The 21,287-nt window shown below is 45.6% G+C and overlaps 2 protein-coding genes across 4 annotated transcripts in view; both read right to left on the reverse strand.

The window, feature by feature from the left end:
- rock2a (rho-associated, coiled-coil containing protein kinase 2a) overlaps positions 1-6,020 on the reverse strand; it is a 61,605-nt gene extending 55,585 nt beyond the window's left edge. For 2 of the 3 annotated variants that reach the window (XM_080784137.1, XM_080784136.1), the window contains exon 1: positions 4,786-6,020. In XM_080784137.1, the coding sequence (XP_080640263.1) occupies positions 4,786-4,881 (96 nt within the window). In that variant the 5' untranslated portion in view covers positions 4,882-6,020. The remainder of the gene's footprint in view (positions 1-4,785) is intronic. The other variant, XM_080784138.1, reaches the window with a different exon arrangement.
- Positions 6,021-15,797: 9,777 nt separating this feature from the next.
- sobpa (sine oculis binding protein homolog a) overlaps positions 15,798-21,287 on the reverse strand; it is a 54,524-nt gene continuing 49,034 nt past the window's right edge. Inside the window, 3 exon segments of the mRNA XM_080784139.1 lie at positions 15,798-16,031; positions 17,984-18,256; positions 19,217-21,239. Of these exon segments, the coding sequence (XP_080640265.1) occupies positions 17,985-18,256; positions 19,217-21,239 (2,295 nt within the window). The 3' untranslated portion in view covers positions 15,798-16,031; position 17,984.

The following is a 21,287-nucleotide window of genomic DNA, read 5'->3' on the forward strand; positions in this document are numbered from 1 at the left end:
AATCAAGCTTAACAAGAGACAGAGATAAGGCCACAAGCGAAAGGGGAAAGTGCAGCCATTGGAAGGGACTTTGAGCCCCATATATAGACGCCAACTATTTACTCAGTGAGGTCATTTCCTTGAGCACGGCAGAAAGGCAACTTATGTTATGTGACCGTGCAATCAAGTGTCCATATTTCTTTATCAGGAGATATGCCCTTTCTTTATGCTTGCCCTTGCCAATCCCTCACTATTCTCCCAAGCTGCCAAGTGAGTCCGGTACGTCGGTCAGCAACAGTGTTCGGCTGCCAAATAAAAAACATCATTCGAGCTTGCACAGGGGGAAAAAGGGTTCCTGCCTTTGCTTGCATTCTACAGCTTATTGAGGCAGTATTTAGTATTTATCCTTTTTTTACAGTAGTGTAGGTGGGTGCTGGATGGCTGACTGTGGACTTTTTCATGGCTATTTGGGTGTTTAAAAAAAAAAAACATGGTTTAACTTCAGGCCTTGACTAAATAGTTTATTTTTTTCCACGTCTAGACTGGGACATTGCTATGCCTGCGAGTCTGGCCCTGAGTATCTTATCAAAAGGGACAGGTCACACTGCATTTTTAATTCTGCTGGTAGGAGTGTAAGCATACCACAGCGACAGCACCATGGCACATACATTATAGTCAAAAAAATCAACGCCATCAACTGAAATATTTCAAACCATAAACTTGGGTAGTAGGTTGTTGACACAGTGGTGCAACAATGTGTTGGTTCAAACAATTGAATTAATTATTATAAAAAACATAATTGATAATCAATCATTTAATAAAATGATCGATTAATAATCGATCCCTATTTTGGTAATGTCATCATACTGTAGGACGTGAAAAGTTCCGTGCGACAAAAATATAAGCTTTAAGTGCTTAATGAATTCGTCGAGACACAACTTCTTGGTTAATCGAACAAAGCAATACAGAATAGTCGCCTAAAGGGGAGCTGAATAGCCACAGCACTAAATAATGCCATCCAGGACAGGACAGGAGTCGGGACAGGTATGTGATGCGGCAGAATGCAGTCTCATACCAGCAGTCAGATTCACACAGTCAGCATTCTGTAAGCCTTGGGGCTACAGTAGGTCAGTCAGTCAGCCACAGTATACCTCTGCCAAGCCTTAATTGCACCTCACAATAGACGGAAACCATTACTGATATTTGTGCCTCTTTCCCTCTCTCTCTCTCTGGCCTGAACCTGACTGTACACATCACCGATTTAACCGTTACTTACTATTACAACTCAACGGTCCTGGCTGGGCATCTAGCCATTTCAAAGAGTGGCGTTTTATTGCTGTTGCTATGGCAAAATAGCAGGAGTGTTGTGACTCGTGAGTCATTCTTTTAAAGTGAGGATGAGCCCGGAGAGAGAGAGAGAGAGAGAGAGAGAGAGAGAGAGAGAGAGAGAGATGGAAGCCTCGCAGTCATAAATCCCCACCTTCTCTCTCTCCATCCCAGTGACAGCAGTCAGCAGCAAGCAACTAACGGGGGCTAAAAATGGAAACCTGCAGGCCGTTTCCTCCTACGTGTGCTCTTCCCACTCAACTTTTGTCTAGAAGCACAGTCGTCGCTCTTGTATCTCGTCGACGACGACTCAACGCAGGAAGTAAACAGACACCGTGGCGCTGAATGTTTACAGTATGTGCAGCAGTGGTTCTTAAAGGGGGTCCGGGAACCCCCCCGGTCCAGGTCCTGGACAAAGACTTAAAGGACCACTTCACCACTTTTCAACCTATCTTCATATAATTGGTCCTCACTAAGGTTCAGGATAAAATAGCACAATTTGTTTTCCTACTCGGTCTGTGTCTCATGGGAGGGCTGTGGGCAGTTCAGAAACCTGTCCACCAGTGAAATCGTCAATGGAGAATATATCCAAGCAAAATAGAAACTGCAGGCTTTCCATTCCTGAAAAGTTACCATGCTATAATAGAAGCCATCGTTCTCGCGATAATAAAATTCCAAATTATTATTATTATTTTTTAAACAAATCTGCCTAACGATTATGTCACTGGAAGACGGGTTTCTGAACACAGCCATCCTATCAGAGTCAGACAACGACAGAGTTGATTTTTCTTGCTATTTTTTATCATGAACATTAATGAGGGCCAATATATGAAGATAGATTGAAAAGTGGTGAAGTCGTCCTGAAAAGTAACCGTTTTGGACATCATGACGTTTCACTCGACAGAAATATAGCATACAGTATATACAAAAACATTTATCACAAATCTTGTATGGGGGGGGGGGGGGGGTTCCTCCTGGCACACAATATCTTCAGATGGGGGTCTGCAGGCCAAATTGCATGTTAATTTGAGAGTCCTTGACGTGAATACGTTGGAGAACCGGTGGTTTAACAAGGAATGGATGCCTGATATCGTGGTCATGCTGACCCGCGGTGTTGAGGAATGCACAGATGTTACTAATTCACCAGACTAACTTTATCCTACGCACTGATTCATTAAGATTCACTGCACATTGTGCACAACATCAACTCTATACGGTACCCTTACTTTACCTTTCTCCAATGGAGAGATAGACCTTTGTTGGAGTGGTTCTCACAAACTAGTTTTTCATGTCAAGGACCCCCCACGTAAATAATATGTATTCTGTTTGACTAATTGACGTGGAAATGTTTCAAGGTTTTTGTGAAAATAGCATATCTACACAGCTAGTCTGCACGTTGTTGTGAGCTTGTAGATCGGCTATATTCAAATGGCCAATGCATAGAGGTTTCAAAGTGGCTAAACTGATGTTGATGCCTTCATATAAAGCAATTTTGCTTGTAGACCCCTTTCCAGAATCCTTGGGGGTCCCCAGACTCCACTTTGAGAACCACTGCTTCATTGATCCCACAGGGGATATTCAGTTGGAACTGAATATCCCTTATATCCTGACCTCAGTTTTCTGAAAAACTTCAAATATCTATTCAAAAATGTCAAAAGCATTATGTTGCTATTACTGTACATAGCAACAACACCCCAAAAATGGGTTCCTGTCTTGAAAGGTAAAAACTAAAAACCCCAAAAGGGGTTCCCGTCCAAATGGGTTATAGTATACACAACAAACATCATAATTCATCTGATACCAACCCCCCAGATGCCCCCAAACCGTAGCATTAATGATCCCTAGATGCCTCAAAAAGCAAGCTGCTTATGGTAGTAGGAAATGTCAACATTGGCAATGGGCATTCCGTGTAACATCTGAAATCACTGACTAACTTTGACCACACAGGGGGAATCTAATGTTGGACGGCAAGTCAAATCGATGCATGTTAACATCCCGACTATAGCCACTGTCATCATTCCTAATGTGTGACCTAGGTTTACATCCAGAATGTGCAGTATGACACTTGTTTGAAATATGCTAGTCGTGTCGAAGCAGATGCTTTATCTTGATTTCTCATATTTGAAACCATTCTCTTGGAAGTCGCCAGACTTATAAGAGGGTCGTAAATCACTTTTGAGTTATTTGACTCAGAGGATTCTAGGCCATTTCACGAGAATCCTTGTTTATTCAACCTCTAAGTATAGTCCTGTAAACTCCTGTTGTGGCCCCACTATGAAGGTTTCCAGATTAGGGGCTATAAAAGGGGCTATAAAAGTTGTATGTGTAATTAAAATAAGGTAGCTTTTCATCCAGGGCATTTCATAATGCAAAACGTTTGATCGGGTCAAAACAACAACAACAACACTACAGTAGCTGCTCAACCATCCATCATTAAAGGGGTAAAGAACCGATAGTGTGCATGCATATGAATTTGGCATTTGCTCTGCCAATATGCTTGGTCAAAACTGGGACAGTACTAGGCTACCATCCTTGTCCAACAGCGGCTCTACCCTAGTAGAGCCCTGAAGTAACCATGGGACACAGTGATAGCAAGCAGCCTTTACTCCATTTACTGTCCAGCAGGCAATTATGCTTGTCTAGTCAGTGCTAAAAACTTTTACACTTCAAGGTCTCCCCTTAACTCTGACAGTATACAACAAATGGAACCAAATGGACCTGAATGGTTCATTTGGTTCCATTTGTAACCCCCCCCCCCCCCTACCCCCACAGAGTCCATACTGGTGGGCGTAGAATGCTACAGTAAATACAGATAGTAGCTTACTGTCCAGTAGCCTACTATCCATGTCTAGTGCACTGGGGGCCTAACTGGCCTACAGTAAAACCCTGAAGTTACCATGGGGTGGGGGTCGAAGGGGAGGCACATTTGTCCACTAATCCTAATCTGCAGAGACAACAACATGCCACCAACCAACAGATGTCGTTCTTTTGGCTTAATTATTAGCTAGGGCCTGCCTTTCTGTCTATGTCTGTCTGACGTCCATGTGCGTTTATTTTGGCCCCACGTCACCTTTTGATCTCCTCAAATAGTATTTCTAATATTACGCAAAAAAGGGTCAAGCCTCGTATACTTTATCGTAAACCAGAATAGCTAGCTACATTGTTATAGGATGTTGGATACTTAAGTGTCAGTAAAATCGGCAATAATTCTTCTAGCAGCAGCACCATAGTGGAAGGAAGTCCGCCTACTCTAAAAATGATAACAAACCCTCCAGACTCCTACATTGTGGGACAATAACACGCCAGTTGCCCATTATAAACATTGTTGTGTTTCAATATGTCTAACTTATTTGCTGTTCAGAATGGATGCGTCAGTGTCAGTGGCGTGCACACACAGCCATCTGAACAAATACAGAAGTTATTACAATAGATTATACTTTTTTTCGCCCTCAAAGATCTGAAACTTTTAGTCAAACTTACCACCAAACTTTCCAGGTTGATGGCACATTTGGGGTCCCTGATCATGTCCTCCAGTTGCTTCAGCCGAGTTTCCATCCTCCTCTCGGCGCCCGACATCTCTGCAGTCAGTGTGGGGGATCAGAAGCCCCCCGACCGTTAGTAAACGTTCGAAAATGTTAAACCGTTTTGACGTTACATGTGGAGGGAGGACCAAAAAAAAAAAGATCCTTCTCTTCTCTTCTTTGTTCCTGGGCTTAATGGCCGTGGGCCTAGCAGCAGCAGAGCTATAGACTGCTGCTTAAAATGTGTGGACTGGACTCACGGTCACAGCCCACCCAGATCGCCCTTTTTTCGTGTGTGTGTGTGTGTGTGCGTGCAGTGAGTGTGTGCAACAATGAACAAGAAAAGAAAAATAATATATCCCCCCCCTTCCTTCCTTCTCTTCTCCACAAAAAATAAACACCAGCGTCCAGAGATAATAAGAGATGGAAGTTGTGTTCTTGTGATCCGAGTTTTATTAGATCCGAAAGTGGCGATCGAGCCACTCTGCTCCACTGTGCAGGCTGAGGAGGGACCGATCCGCTGTTCCGACTGAGAGGGGAAGGATTATGCAGAAAGTTTGAATTGTGGAGGATCCACACACAGCAACAGGCAACAGCAGCATAGGGCGTTTTCACCGCCCCCCTTCCTCCCCTCCTCTCTCGGGCTTCACCCGAATACTTTGACTGAACTCGACCCGATCTGTGATCCTCCACCATGCACTAAACCTCGCCGTTGTTTTTTATCGAAACCCCCACATTCAGATCAGAATAATAATAAGTAGTTGTTGGTTGTTTTGGGGGGGTTGGGGGGAGGAGTCCTTGTTGATATTAACGCATGATCCTCATCCAACAGGTCATCATCATCATTCGCGGAAAGAACTACAATGTCCGCTGATGATCGCCGCACTGTGGCTCCCGCGCTGCATTTTTAATGAGAAAACATTCTCGTCTTCTTCTTCCTGGAGTTGTTCCTCTCTCGCATTTTCTCCAACAACAACAGCACTCTCCTCTTGGTCTGCTTTGCTCTTGTTCCTGAAGGCTCATCAACAACCTAATTGTTTGGTCGGACTCGGGGAGAGGGAGTCGGGGCTTCTCTCTCTCTCAAACTCCACCAACCTCCTCCGAATTCCTCACATACACTCGCAGTCGCACACTACTAGCTAACACGCACGCACACACTGCTAAACACGCACACGCCTCCCCCTGTCTCTGTGTGTGTGAGCTTGAAGTCTCTCTCTCTCTCCTCCCCCTGTCTGACATCAACATGCTGAAGTGGACGGAGTGGGAAGCTTCAAGCTTCTTTTTTCCCCCTTCCCATAAACCTTCTGCTCTCTCTCTCTCTCTCTCTCTCTCTCTCTCTCTCATTTTATGAACAGAAAATCCGTTATTTTGGGATATGCCTGTAATTCCCAGAGGATTTTTTTTAAATAGTGTGTGCTAAAGTGCTGCAAATAGTAGGCCTAACAGCTACTGATGCAAAGCATTGTTTGCAAGGTATGCGTGACAGTGTCCATCCAATTGCACATAATTAGTCATTTATATTGTTAATTTGTTGGTATAAATAATATTATTGTATAATATAATTCAGAAATGCTGCTATTTTTCCATGTTCCTCCAACAGAGGGCGTATTTGAGCTAACATTTATTTATTTCAGAAAGCCCTCAGTGATTTGGGCAGTGGCTAATAATTATGTATGCTAGTATAATTAGATTTTCAATCGCAGTTGACTTTCAAAAAAAATATTAATTAATTAAATAGCCTACTTTTAAAAGATGTTGGAATTGCTTTTAATTGATTATGATGATGATGATGATGATGATGATGGTGTGTGTGTGTGTGTGTGTGTGTGTGTGTGTGTGTGTGTGTGTGTGTGTGTGTGTGTGTGTGTGTGTGTGTGTGTGTGTGTGTGTGTGTGTGTGTGTGTGTGTGTGTGTGTGTGTGTGTGTGCGTGCGTGCGTGCGTGTACTTTTAACGTTTTTAAATCTTTAGAAATAATATATATTTTTTGTAATGTAGGAAACAAAAAAGACCACTTTTTGGGAAACAGTGCTCCAGGCCTCCTATCAGCCCTGACCCCATAGAGTAGAGTATATGTGGGGGGGGGGGGAGGCTGACTGACCCCTCCAACAACACCCCATGGCCTCTCACTTTGACCTCTGATAACCTTTCCCCAGACAAGTCAACATAAGTTTGGTGGGCAGGTCTTATCCTGTTGACCCCCCCCCCCCCCCCTGTGGAATTCACACCCAACCTGAAGAGAAATGGCAGTGTCTCTCTCTCTCTCTCTCTCTGTGTGTGTGTGTGTGTGTGTGTGTGTGTGTGTGTGTGTGTGTGTGTGTGTGTGTGTGTGTGTGTGTGTGTGTGTGTGTGTGTGTGTGTGTGTGTGTGTGTGTGTGTGTGTGTGTGTGTGTGTGTGTGTGTGTGTGTGTGTGTGTGTGTGTGTGTGTGTGTGTGTGTGTGTGTGTGTGTGTGTGTGTGTGTGTGTGTGTGCGTGCGTGCGTGTGTGTGTGTGTGTCTTCTGCTCTGGCAGTTCCACCACCTTACAGACACTTTGCCCTTAAGCTTCTATTCTACTCCAAAACACAAAGTAGCAGATCTACTGCAAGCTCGATCAACAAGCTCGAAATGCCACAGTTTGAGCATGTAGATCTACGACTTTTGTTATTTTTCAAAATGCATCTAAAAGTAACATTTTTGGACGCGTGAGCATGTACGTCCAAACATGGTTCTCAAACAGTTTCATCCCCCAAGGACACCCATTTGAAAAAAAATAGATATGCCAGGGACCCGAAGTTTTTTTTTTTTTTTTTTTTTTTTACAGCTCTAGCAGTGATGCTCAACCATTTTAATTAGATTTTTCGATTATTGTATTAGACAATAAAAATGCCAACAGCACAGATTGCAGTGGTTCTGAAAGTGGGGTCCAGGGACCCCCAGGGTCCTTGTGGGGTCCCCGGTGAAATGATAGTACCAAATGGACCCTTATGGGTCTCTAACTCAGAGAGTCAATGGAACCAAATTGACCCTAACAGGTCAATTTGGTTCCATTTATACACTCTCAGAGTTGAATTAATATTGATTTCACAATATAAATTGGATTTCCAGAGATAGAAATGCCATTTGAATGGAAACAAGACTGCAAGGTCTTTCTTCGGTGCTGTCCTTTCAGACCGGATGCTTGACTGTACTGAGTGTACTCTTTAGGCCACATCAAAACCATTGTTAAATCTCTGGGACCCCAGTCTAAGAACACTCCTAATGTCAGACAATGGTTTGGTCCAATAAAGATCTGTCATTTGGCCCACAATTCCTTTTATTTACTGAGTTTATTGAGTTACTGTTAATTTTTTTATTTTCTTTTTCTTTCTCTGATGCACTGTAATTGTATCTGTTCTTTTTACTTCTTTTGTTTTATGCAACCTATAATTGTGTTTGGTGTTCTATACTATAGAAATAAAATGGCCTTGCCTTGCGTTGCCTACTGTACTGTACTGTACTGTACTGTACTGTACTGTACTGTACTGTACTGTACTGTACTGTACTGTACTGTACTGTACTGTACTGTACTGTACGACTTTATTGAGTGATTGAAAACTTGCAGAAAAAAGCACAGGAAAGTGCAGTTCAATTCAAGGTCTGCTACAAGGATTTAAAACACAAGAAAGCCTACGGCTTGTTGTTTCCATTGGGGTTCTTTGTACTCAATCAATTCATCGAAAAACATTTTGTCATTTTTTCCTTTAGCTGCGGACGCCCCCGGGAACCTCCCCCCTCCCCAAGAACCCCGGTGGGGTCCCCGGGCCCCACGTTGACAATCACTGCCTTAGGTCGCTCCGTGTATCGTGCTTGTGCATGGCAGATGCAATCCCATATCAGACATTTGGAAAGCAAATGCTCGCCTATTATGTTGGAACTGAGAGCTTCTTTGTTTTCAGGGGTGGCATGGCGGTTCAGCACTGTGGGCTCACTGCAAAGAAGGTCCTGGATTCAAACCTGACTGGAGCCTTTCTGTGTGGAGTCAGTTGGTTTACATTCACCAAAACAGTATACATGTTGGCGGTGGTACATTTAGTACTTAACTTAAGTACACTTCTACTCCACTATACATCTCGGATCCAAATATTGTACTTTTAATCCAATTTATTTGAAAACTTTAGTTAACAAATACTCGCCTATGAACCGGTGTAGGCCTATACTGTTTTGTAGTAGGCCTACGCTGGCGTAGTAGGCCTACGCTGGCGTAGTAGGCCTACGCTGGCGTCAGGATATGTCTCAAATAAAGAGGACAGACGTTTCCTCACCAATCATGAAAAAAAATACAATAAAATGACAATATATCCTCCCGTTTCACTTGAACATATTCCCAAAGTGTTTTCAAGAAAACACTCACTAGACATGCACATAAACGCATGCACACACACACACACACACACACACACACACACACACACACACACACACACACACACACACACACACACACACACACACACACACACACACACACACACACACACACACACACACACACCTCTGTTGTGTTTAACTTCTAATTTTCACATTTTTGTTATGTCTTTATTCGCATTGCTTTATTTCTTTATTCATTATCTAGCCTACATATTTCTGCTGTCTGGAAGAAACCAGCTATAACTCCAAAATGTTCACTCCCAATTGGAGTTAGGAGGTTTTTGTCGAAGTGCTTTTTAGTAGGCCTACTTTTCATAGATTCAATATTTTTAACCAACACACACGACATAAAGGGTGTTCAATAGCATTGATTTATGAAAAATAAACTCAAAAATGGAGTTAGGTGGAGTATGCTGTGTTCCAACTATGTATTAAATCTCCTACCTACAGTACTAGGCTACTGTACTTCCCTTCAATATTCAGGACTGTAATATGCTGTGAAGCCACAAGATGGGGTGAGAGACCACAGACTTAAAATATTTCCCCCTCTCCATCCATGACATTAAAATAGCCTACTTAATAAAGTCCATTAAGTATCACAGTAATATCCCTTTGTTGTTGATGAATAACAAATTATTCCTCAATTATTAATTGGTGGGCTGTTACACTTTAGAACAGGCAAATTAATTAGCACAACAAAGTATACTATACTATACTATACTATAGGCCTACCCTAAACCATAATTAGACAGATACAGACAATGGATACTTTAGACTGAAACAAACAAACATTTCGCTCCAACCATTTCAAAGTGTTGACTAACCTGCGGTCAAAGCCGTTTGCCCTTCCGGGTCAATCCTTCCCTCACCCTGCCTGTGCACTTGACGCTTATGTAGCAGCAGCGCCACCCCAAGGTTACATAGATGTGTTCAGCATTAGTGGTCATTTTGGCCCTTACAGTAACTATTTTCACTTGTAATTGTAATTGTATCAATTTTGGCCACGTGTGTTTATGTTCAGTGTATTTGCACAGATACAAGCCAGGGGAAACGGAGCAGTGTGCGCCTCATATTTATTTGTCTTCATGAGCAATTCACTGGATAAAACAAATACTGTTACAACACAAAAAAAATAAATGCCAAAGCAATTTTGGCCACGTTTCATGTAGCCTACATGTTACAACGTCATAAGAAAAAGACAAGGATAATCTCCTCGTATCATAATTTCTCAATTTTTAATTATAAAAAAAACCATTTTCACTTTTCACCAGGCATTTACACTTGAATGCTCAAGTCAAACAATCTTCTTTTTTTCGCTCTTTTCATTATTTGCAAATGCAAAAAACTTGTCAACAATAAATAATACTATAAAATGTACACAAAAAAGTTGACAGTCCACCACAAGTTAAAACGTAGAACGGATTGGATGTTTAAGGGAATAGGAGCTGGGAGTTTTCTGAATTTCCTTTATTTCTTTTTTTTCTTAGCAAAAACTGTGACGGTCCATACAAGATACAGAAAAAGCTCATCATCTATACATTGACACTAGCAAGATAACAAAGTCGTTGTTTTTTTGTGTTGTATATTTCATTTTGTACAAAGTGTGGGGGAGAGAGTCTTTACAAGCAAGCATCATTGTCTTAACTGTAGAGATTATACAAGCAAGAGTTAAGGCAACTTCTTTTTTTTCTCCCTCTTCCTTTTTTCAAAAGTAACACAACGTCATTTAACGCCATCATTTCGTCTTGTGGAGCGCTCATCTCGATCGGGGGGTTTGAAATAGTTGTCATTGCATAATTCCGAAACCGTTGACCAAAAGGCCTAACAGCTCGAACAGGAATGCTGGAGATTTCTGTCTGTGGTCCAAAAACTACCGTGCGCAGAACATTTTCATGTCCAACACAGATAAGCTGTATCATACAAGTACGCCAGTGATTCTCAAACGATTTCATGACAATCTGACAAAAAGTAAAAAAGAACCACCAGCTCATCCACTGAAAAAACTTAAGTGAGGTGCCGGAGTCACAAAGGGATAATGAATAAATCTGTGCACAATCAAAGTATTTATTTTGCAAGCTTTCGGTCTAGGCTACTGACCTTCTTCAGGCATCTTCTTCTTCCCCATCTGATAATATTTTGTGCCGGGGACCCCCATACAGGATTGGTGTAATTTTTCTCCCCAAAGATGTCAAGTCATTTTTCTGGCGACCCCCACCCTCAAGGACCCCAGGGATCCTCGGACCCCCACTTTGAGAACCACTGGATGTATGTATACCATTTACCAACACAGAGTAAGCTGCATCGTACATAAGTATGTGTGCGCATATCCCCGTGCGTGTGGAAAAGTGGAAAGAGATTGATAAACTCTGACAAAACTGGACTGGGTGGAACTTTCAACAACAGGTCAGACACAAAACAAACAGGGAAACTGTGACCTATCCACTATCAGACAAAGGACAGAGCAGTTTCGTTGTCGCGGGAGTGTTGTATGACTCACACATCTGTCGACAGAAACGCACACAGACACAATTAGTAGTGTCCAGTTTCAAGACTCCCATCAGTCCTGGGTGTCAATGCATTGGGTTACAGGAGATATAAGGCCCAGTGAAAGTGTGGAGAGAGAGAGGATCGTGGAACTGGGTTCTGACTCGCACGGTTCATTTCAACTCCGAGAGCATATGGATGTAACCAAATGGACACGTACATGTATGGTACGGGTCCATTTGGTTACATCCATCCGCGCTCTCTGAGTAACAGTAGGATATCCACAGGTACGTCCTATCTTAAAGTTACATTCGTATACTCTTGGGAGTTGCAATTCGATAAACATTACAATAAACATTTTTATTCTGTCCTAGCTGTCCCTGTATATAGCCTCCTATATGTGCATTAGTGATCTTACTTGTTTCTGTCTTCTTCTTTTCTTTTTTTTAAAGAAAAATTGTGGGTCCAAATTTGACACTTTCAGAGTAAAATGAACACTCAGGAGTGGAGTGCAATGGACCCAATTCTGTTGTACTGTCCTTTAAAAAAAGGTTCATTGACCTGTTGTATACCTGTTGTATACGCATGCTAATGCTTGAGCCAAAAGGGGGGAGAAGGAATATCTATGTAGTCGGGCAAGAAACTGAAGAGGGCAACGGAATTTCTAAAAGTGAAAAAAGGGCGTATTGGTAAAAAAAAAGAAGAAGAGGAAAGTGAAGCGCACAGTGGAAGGGCAATGATTAAAGACGACATTAAAGCCGGGCCTTGGCACCGGATGAGCTCAAGTCTAAATGCCTGGCTAACAGGCAACAGATAGGGTTGCACGACACGCTGCTCACTCTCTGAGTCAACACTCTTTCATCTCAGACGCCACAGGAAAATACTTGGTGTGAGTTTAACTCTGACCGTATAGGAATAGACCCGTCAGGGTCTGCTTTTGCACTACCGAGAAGGTAACTGAACACTCTGTGCAAGCTGCTCTCTACTTATACCTGGCCTGGCACACACCAAGTTAAACCTACTATTTGGAAAGTGTGCGTCACGCTTGTCGGTGGTGCGTGTGGCGCGCATGTGTGGGGGGGGGGGGGGGGGGGGGGGGGGGGGGGGGAGGGAGAGAGAGGTTGACTTGTACTTAATAAAAATAAAAAAGACAGTGGTTGTAACAACATGAAATAAAACAAAAACAATTGTGGGAGCATGATGACATGTGAAACTGTATCACTGTATCATCTTCCCTTGTCTAGTGTTATTGTTTAAACTCAGTGTTTGCATTTCATCAGATGAGGACATGTGTACAGCAGCGCTGTACGCCTGTTATGTGTCGACATGAACAATGACCAAGTGAAATGTCAGGGGGGATAAAAACATACTGCGTTCCAGCGCTCTCCTCTGTGTCCAATCGTGTTACCGGATGAAATCAGAGCTTATTATTTTGGCAACAGAATATATCATTTGGTCAAGTTTCTTTTTGAAAACCACATGACAAGTTTAAGGGATGATTTGGCTTGAACTCACACCAGAAGCCTTTGGCATCATGATAATAATACTTTGTCTTTCATTGGTACAGTGTTATTTCTCAACCACTGGTGCAGAGTAGATATAGTAGGCTACATTTACTCAAGTTACAAGTACTGTATTTTTTTAAGTACTTTTACGTTAACGTTTTTTTAAGTATGTCAATCTAGTAACTTTTGTTAGAAGATTTTGATTCTTGTTACAAAACCCTTAACCAAATAAAGCCCTATTTTATAGTGAGCGTGTAGTTCAGCTATTTTGAAAAAACCTTTAATACAGTAGGCTACTTTTACTTGGGTATTCTACGGTTGACGCCAACACGTTTGTACCTCAAACTCGAGTACATTTTACTGCTACTTTTATTGGTATAACGTATTCCGTCCAACGGGAGAGTCTCAAGTAAATATACTGCCTTTGTTCAGTGCCATCCATCTCAGCCCGCAGGCCTCTGTAACCAGATCAGAGGGAACTGGAGAGGAGACACTAATATGGCAAAAAATCCACCTAAAACTCTGCAAAAAAATGCATACGTAAGAGCACTGGCCGGCTCTCAAACTTTTTCATGTCAAGGACCCACCACTACTTCAAATGAATATGTGATAGACCCCACCATCCTGCAAATAACTTGTGCCATGGACCCTCACGCAAGATCTGTTTAGTGTTAAAAGTGATTAAATCCACCTTGACGTTGCAACTAATTTGGCTGAGGACCCCCTCAAGGACCCCTAGGGGTCCCCGGGGGCAGAACGGACCCCACTTCGAGGACCACTGGATTAAATGAATGCTGGATATTTGGGTCTCTCAGACAGCATGGTGGGGGTTGGTCTGTCTCTCCATCACTAGCATGTCTGCAGTTCAAGCGTGCGCACATACACACACACACGCACACACACACACACACACACACACACACACACACGTGCGCGCGATCACGTTGAATCAAATATGATCGCCATGGTAACGATCGCATGACTCTACGCACACACAGTATCATTATTATTTTGTCACGGTCCGGCAGAAACCCTGCATCTCCATAGTTCAACCTTTTAGGATGTTTTCTCGTAATTGAATGCCCTACTTTGTTAAAGTGGTTGAGTGCGTCTGTATTTAACCAACGAAATTGACTAAATAATAAGTACATTGGATCCACTGGAACACAGTTTCTCCACCCCCCATTTCCTGAAAAGCAAAGGTTTTGGACATACAAGATTTCCACCCGACAGCAACAATTTGCTGGTGAATATTTCTACCCTGTCCACCTCACCCTTGCTGACGCATTGGGGTCCATAAAGCTACACTCCAGGAATATCTTAATGAATAAAACATCATTTTAAGTATGTTAATGCAATATAAGGTAGCACATTGGAGGTGGACGGTCTGATCTCCCTACTATTCCATCGAGACCTTGGTAGGACACCAGGGTCAAAGCTATTTGAAACAGACTGGATTGGACACAGCAGTTTGGACAATGGTTGCAATTAACTCTCCCTGCTGGGAGAGGGAGTCAGTCAACGGACAGAACGTTTGCGGACTGTAGCTTTATAGTGTCCAGAATGGGAAATGGGAAATGGGGAAAAACGGCACTGCACAAACGGTTTTATCCGATGGTCCGGAAACTAGGCAAGGTGAGGTTGGCTCTATGGACGAGCAATGATACATGGTTATCTCTGATTGTGATGTTCTTGTTCCTATTATTTTATTGTACAGCACCTTGTAACAACGGTTTTGAAAGGCGCTTTATAAATAAAATTACCTTACCTACTGTACCTTACAGCCTGTGACAGGTTGTTTTGGTGACTTAATTTTTCAATTGATACAGTTGAAGCTTTTGAGCTCTGGTTTTCACTGTAGCTATACGTTGTGCAAATAAGAATGTATATTATAATTGATACGCGATAAGAAAACATACAAAGAAAAGTACTAAAGAGCTTTTTTTGCAAAAAACACACACACACACACACACACACACACACACACACACACACACACACACACACACACACACACACACACACACACACACACACACACACACACACAGTCACACACACAATGGCACTAGCTTGAATTGCTGTGAAGATGGGTTTCATGGATTTCATCGCTTTGATACATCTTTTTTTGTTTTGTTTATATAGAACTCTGAGAGTGTACAAATGGAACCCAATGGGAACCCAGGACCAACGGAACCATGGGGTTCCATTCGTACACTCTCAGAGTTACAGACCCATAAAAGGGTCCATTTGGACCCCCGGACAAGACGTTGAGACACATTGGAGTACTGGACACAAGAACAGACATGACAGAGCACAGTGGAGACACAGTGGAGTACTGGACACAAGAACAGACATGACAGAGCAACTCGCTTTGCTTGGAGGAGGGGAGGGCGGGGGACAAGTCCAGGACAGGACACTAGGGGGCAGTGTGGGCTGGGAGTCTTTAAATTACTTGAAAGGTAGGCTTAAAGTCCTGCTATCCTCCTGTATTGTACTTTTTTTAGTCCAAAGATGCTTCTCAGACAGCCCCCCCACCCCCCTCTTCCCCCCAAACCCCGAGGTCGAGAGCGCAAGGAATTCACATCACGAGCGGACGTTTTGGACGGAGTCCCTCCTTCCTCTCTTGTTTCTCCTATGTTACACATTAAACAAGTTTGGTTGGACTCTCACCCGGCGGGCGTCATGTTTATAGGCTGATTTCGGAGTGCTGGTGGACTGGACTGTGGCGAGGAGCGTGTGGCAATGGGGTGTGGTGGGAAGGAGGGAGGTTGAGCTCCACGGGGGTGACGTTTTGTTTGATGGCACAGCATTCCTCAGAGCGTCCATCTATAAGACAACAGAGAGGAGAGAGGATTGAAACGGGGTGAGAACCTCTTGAAGGATCCATCCAGGTTCAAGAAACACTCTATGGCACTGTTGATTTAGTCGACTAATACTATGACAAAACAAAGTTCGTCGACTACTTTCTTTCACCAACATTTCCAACGGAAAGTTTGAATTATCCTCTTTCTATCTGCAAAGTGTTTGACGAGTTTGAAGTCGTTTAATACAATCAGATAGGACCTTTCTGTATGGGCTGTCAATTGCAAATTGCAGCTAGTTGCCACCAGGCCATTAACTTAGATAGATAGTTTGAACTCATAGACACTTCTCCATTAAACACATACTGTAGGTTCCCTATATTCTGGAATGCACACTTCCTCATTGCCAAACTCCTCATCTTCACTCAGTAACATTACATTCGATTGAGGGCAAGCCTGATGAATAAAGCCTCTCCACTTGCTTCTATCATGTAATGTAGCCCTCCTTCTGCACGCAGGCACGCACGCACGCACGTCGCACGCACACTTGCACAGTCTTTTGAAGGAAATTCCATTTAGTTTCAGTCATCTTTTAGTCATTTGAAATGTTTTAGTTTCAGTCTAGTTGTAGTTGACTAAATCTACAGTTGATTTCGGCTGGAATTCATTTTGGCGGGCCTTGACGTCGTCATAATGTACCGGCCACCAAAAATAGGCGATTTACAAGCTTGTGTATTTTCGGAAACGCGACTCGCGCACACAACTGAGCATAAAATGATATGTATATTCCATGAGCGAGGTTCAGCATCAGCAGGTGCAACACATTAATTAGCAAGCTGCAGTGGTGCCGCGCAATTTCAAGATTCTGTCAGTGTGGCAGAGAGAGCGCAGACAGAGACATATTGTGTTTACACTTGTGTGCTGCTTGTACCGTAGGCTGAAATGAAAAGGAAGCAACCCACCCTACAACTACATCCCTGTTTTGGGGAAAAAGACAGCAGAAGACAGTGACGACGTGATTATCACTGAGCCCCCGGATAATAATAACACCACCACCAGCACCAGCAGCAGCAGCAGCAGCAGCGTACAGGTAAACAATGCTACTACCGTCAGTCTCAAAGACACCCGACTTAATATTACGTCGGATGGTATATTAACCCATTTAGACCCGAGGACGATTCTACAACAGTACAGACAGTTTTCTGAAAAACCCTATGTTTCTATATAAGTGGTTCTCAAACTATTTAATGTCAAGGACCCCCAGAATTATCTGTATTTGGCCTCCGACCCCCATCTGAAAATATGCTGTTCCAGGGACCAGAAGCAAAGATTTGAGTTAAAAATGTTCGCTGTGAACGAATATATATTCAAAGATTTTCGCAACATTTTCACGATAAAAAAATATATAGCAGACCTACAGCTCATAGCGTGGCACTCAGTGCTACACTATGAGCAGATCTAAGCTAAGTATAACATTATTCTTAAAACACAAAAAGGGGTTACCGCCCAAAATGGGTTAAGGGAAATGGAGGAAAATATGTCCCAAAAAATCTGCAAATAACCGGGCCAAACCCGAAAACGTGTCATGCGTGAACTTGCCATACGCTGTTTTTTGCTGAACTGATGCCACTGACCGACCTCTCACCTCACTGACCTGATGCCACTGACCGACCTCTCACCTCACTGACCTGATGCCACTGAGCGACCTCTCACCTCACTTGTTCTGATTGAACTGATGCCACTGACCGACCTCTCACTGAACTTGTTCTGATTGAACTGATGCCACTGAGCGACCTCTCACCTCACTTGTTCTGATTGAACTGATGCCACTGAGCGACCTCTCACTGAACTTGTTCTGATTGAACTGATGCCACTGAGCGACCTCTCACCTCACTTGTTCTGATTGAACTGATGCCACTGAGCGACCTCTCACTGAACTTGTTCTGATTGAACTGATGCCACTGAGCGACCTCTCACCTCACTTGTTCTGATTGCGTATCCGCAGGCACCTCCTCTTGAGCGGCGGCTCCAGCTCGGGGCTCCCGGCGGTGGCCGACAGCGGCGTGCTGATGGAGCAGGACAGGATGGCCGTCTTGTTGTCTTGGCCGCCGGCGGCCTTTGGCACGGGCTGGATGACCACGCAGCCGCCGCCGCCGCCGGCAGCGGGCAGCGGCGGCAGCACGTAGCCTCGCTCGCCCCCCTCCTCCAGGCCACCGCCGCTGGCATCGTCGGAGAGCGGCTTGCCCGCACCTGCGCCGCACAGTGGTGGAAAGTAGTTAAGTACATTTGCTTACTACTTAAGTACAATGTTCAGGTACAGTATTTGTACTTGAGTATTTCCAATTTCCAGTGCTTTTACTTCTACTCCACTACTGTACATATCTGAGGAAAATGTACTTTTACTCCACTACATTTATTTGAAAACTTTTGTTTACTTGGTAGTTTGATTATAATTACAAAGCACTTTTACTTTTGATACTTAAAGTATATTTTTATGTCGTTACTGTTGTACTTTTAAGTATGAATATGGGACTTCTACTTGTAACAGAGTACATCATGGCAGTATTGTTACTTTTACTTAAGTACTTCTTCCAGCACTGCGTACCAAAGTAACAAGTACAATTATTTTTTTTTACTCAACTTTTTAGTTTTTCGTACATTAAATGAGTATTCGAAAGACTATGATTCTAATGTGCAAGAGGGCCGTGCAAGATTCTTCCATTTATTTTTAGATTTCTTTTCAATATTCTTTAATTTTTTTATTTTTAAGTGAATTAAATATCCCTGCTTGATATACTACAGTGTCACACAAAAGCATCAAAAGTAGCAGATCTACATGCTTGAAACGTTTCGCGAAGCGACGCGTTTTGAGCTTGTAGATCTGCTACTTTTGAATCCTGAAAAGTAACAGTTTTGGACATATGAGATTTCCACCCATCACCTGTGAGTGCAGTGGTGTAAAGTAACTGACTACATTTACTCAAGTACTCAAGTATAATTCTGAGTTGCTTTGTAGATTTAGGCTATATTATCACAAAACATACATTCGCCATTTAGGACACATTTTTACATTTTGAAAAAAAGAAAAGGCAAATGCGTCATTCTGCATAATAAGTACCGCATATAAGTGCTAATACTTTTGTACTCACAGCACATTTTCTTTTTAAATTAAAGACTTAAATACATTGGAGTACACCGCCCGCCGCTCACCTGCGAGTGCCGCCTCCCCGGCCGTGCCGGGCCGTTTCCCCGGGTCCCACTCTGTCACTGAGCAGCTGTTCTCCTTCAGAGCCTCGCGCTCCAGCTCGCCGTTAGCCGCGTGCTCCTCCTCTCCTCCTCGGTCTCCTCTTCGGTCCGCGGTAGGAGAAGGAGGAGGAGGAGGCTCGGTGGCGGCGGCGGGCGCGAGGAGTGCGTGCCATCCCGTGCCGTTGACTATGACGTTGCACGGGGCGGCGGAGCCGGTCGGGAGCTTTGGCAGGGATTGCGGGTGCTGCTGGGGCAGGGACTGGGGCAGGGACTGGGGCGGGGGATGTGTCCGTGCAGGGGATGGGTCAGTCCGCGCCCCCCCCAGAGGGTCTATGCTGTAGGACGAGCTGTCGTTGCTGCTGTTGGGCGAGGAGCGAGGCGTCTCCGGTGTGTCGGGGTTCGCGACGGCGGCCCCCCCGTCCGGCTCCGCGGAGGAGCAGAGGCTCCGCGAAAAGGCCCCTTCTCCTCCTCGCCCGTCCCTGCCGTCCCGCACCCCCCACAGCCCGGCCGCGGACGCCGGAACACAAGGAAGTCTGGGCAGCAGCAAGAGGGAAGCAATCCGATTCTGTTCCTCCGCCCCCTCCTCCTCCTCCTCCTCCTCCTCCTCCTTGACCTGGACCCCCGGGAGGAACATCCTGTGGATGAGCTCTTGGCACGAGCGCTGGCCCACGGTGAGGTCGATCACCCCGTCCGTCGGTCCATCGGGAGGACCGGCGGGCAGACACGGACGGCCCCCCAAGCCGCCGTTCTCCGCCTTTACCGTCAGGTCCACCACCACCGCTGTTCGCCGCTGGCCGTCTCTCCCGGAGAAACCGGGAGAGACGGCGGCCGGCCCCCCGGAACCGGTTAGTCCCGCCTTCCGGTCAGCGGAGTCTGAGGAGCCGGGGGACTCCGAGTGTTCCGAAGGCTCGGGGGCGCTGGAAATGGGGCTGCTGCTGTCCGGCCGCACTCCGGAGGCCTTGGGGCTGAAGGGGAAGGGGATGGGGATGGGGATCGGGATGGGGATGGGCAGGGGCACGATGACAGGATACGGCACCAGGAGGGTGGGGGGCGGCACCAGCGGGGAGAGCGACGGCATGCCGAAGTTCATCATGTGCGGCGGCATGGGGAAGTGGTGGTGGGGGGGTCCGTTGGGCAGCATGTTGATGGGGGGGAACGGGGGCACTAGGCCGGGCATGGGGGGAAGACCCGGGTGCGGAGGCAGGAGCCCGCCGGGGTTGGGGTTGCCGTGCGGAGACATCAGGGGCCCCCCTCTGCTGTGCATGGGGCTGGAGGAGGGGGGGCCCAGGTTCCTCGGGGGCGGCGGGCCGACCCCGGGGATCATGGGGTTGGACAGGGGGCTGTTGGGTCCGCCGCCGCCCGCATGGTGCGGCGGGTGGCGGAGGTACGGCGGGCGCATGTGCTGGTACATCTGGTGGTGCTCCATGAACAGCGGCAGTGGCATGGGCCCCCGCGGTGTCATCACCATGGGCGGGCTGCCGGCCATGGGCCCCCCCACCCCCGGGTGCAGGCCGGGGTGCGGGTGGGGCAGCATGGAGGGTGGCGGCGGGGGAGGGAGGGAGGTGGGGCTCCCGTGGGGCCGAGGCGTGGGGATCTTCGAGGAGGCGGCGGAGGACGGTGAGCAGACGGTGCCTGCGTCCGAGGGCGAGGGGGCAGACGAGGTGGTGGCGGCCGTGGGACCTCCCGGCGAGGGGGCTTTGCGGCGGGGGTCCAACAGCGGCGTTCCCCAGGACTCCGGGGTGAGGAGTTGCACCCCTCCTCCTCCGCCGCCACCGCACTCGGCCGGCCCCCCCTCCCCGGGCACGCCGCCCACGTGTCCCGGGTTGCACACCAGCCCGCCCGGCAGGGCCGCCTGGGTCTCCTTGTAGAAGATGTCCATCTTGTATTGGTTCAGGCATTTGGCGCTGCAGAACTGCAGCCGGCGCTCCCCGGCGCCAAAGTCCAAGTACTCCTTTGTGTGCCGAATGTGCTTGCACCAGTCGCACACCTGGAGAACACACGAGAACACGAGAAGTGTTATACACAAATCATTTAT

This window comes from Protomyctophum bolini, assembly GCF_963924005.1.
Source record: "Protomyctophum bolini genome assembly, chromosome: 15".
In the NCBI taxonomy this organism is placed as follows: domain Eukaryota; kingdom Metazoa; phylum Chordata; class Actinopteri; order Myctophiformes; family Myctophidae; genus Protomyctophum; species Protomyctophum bolini.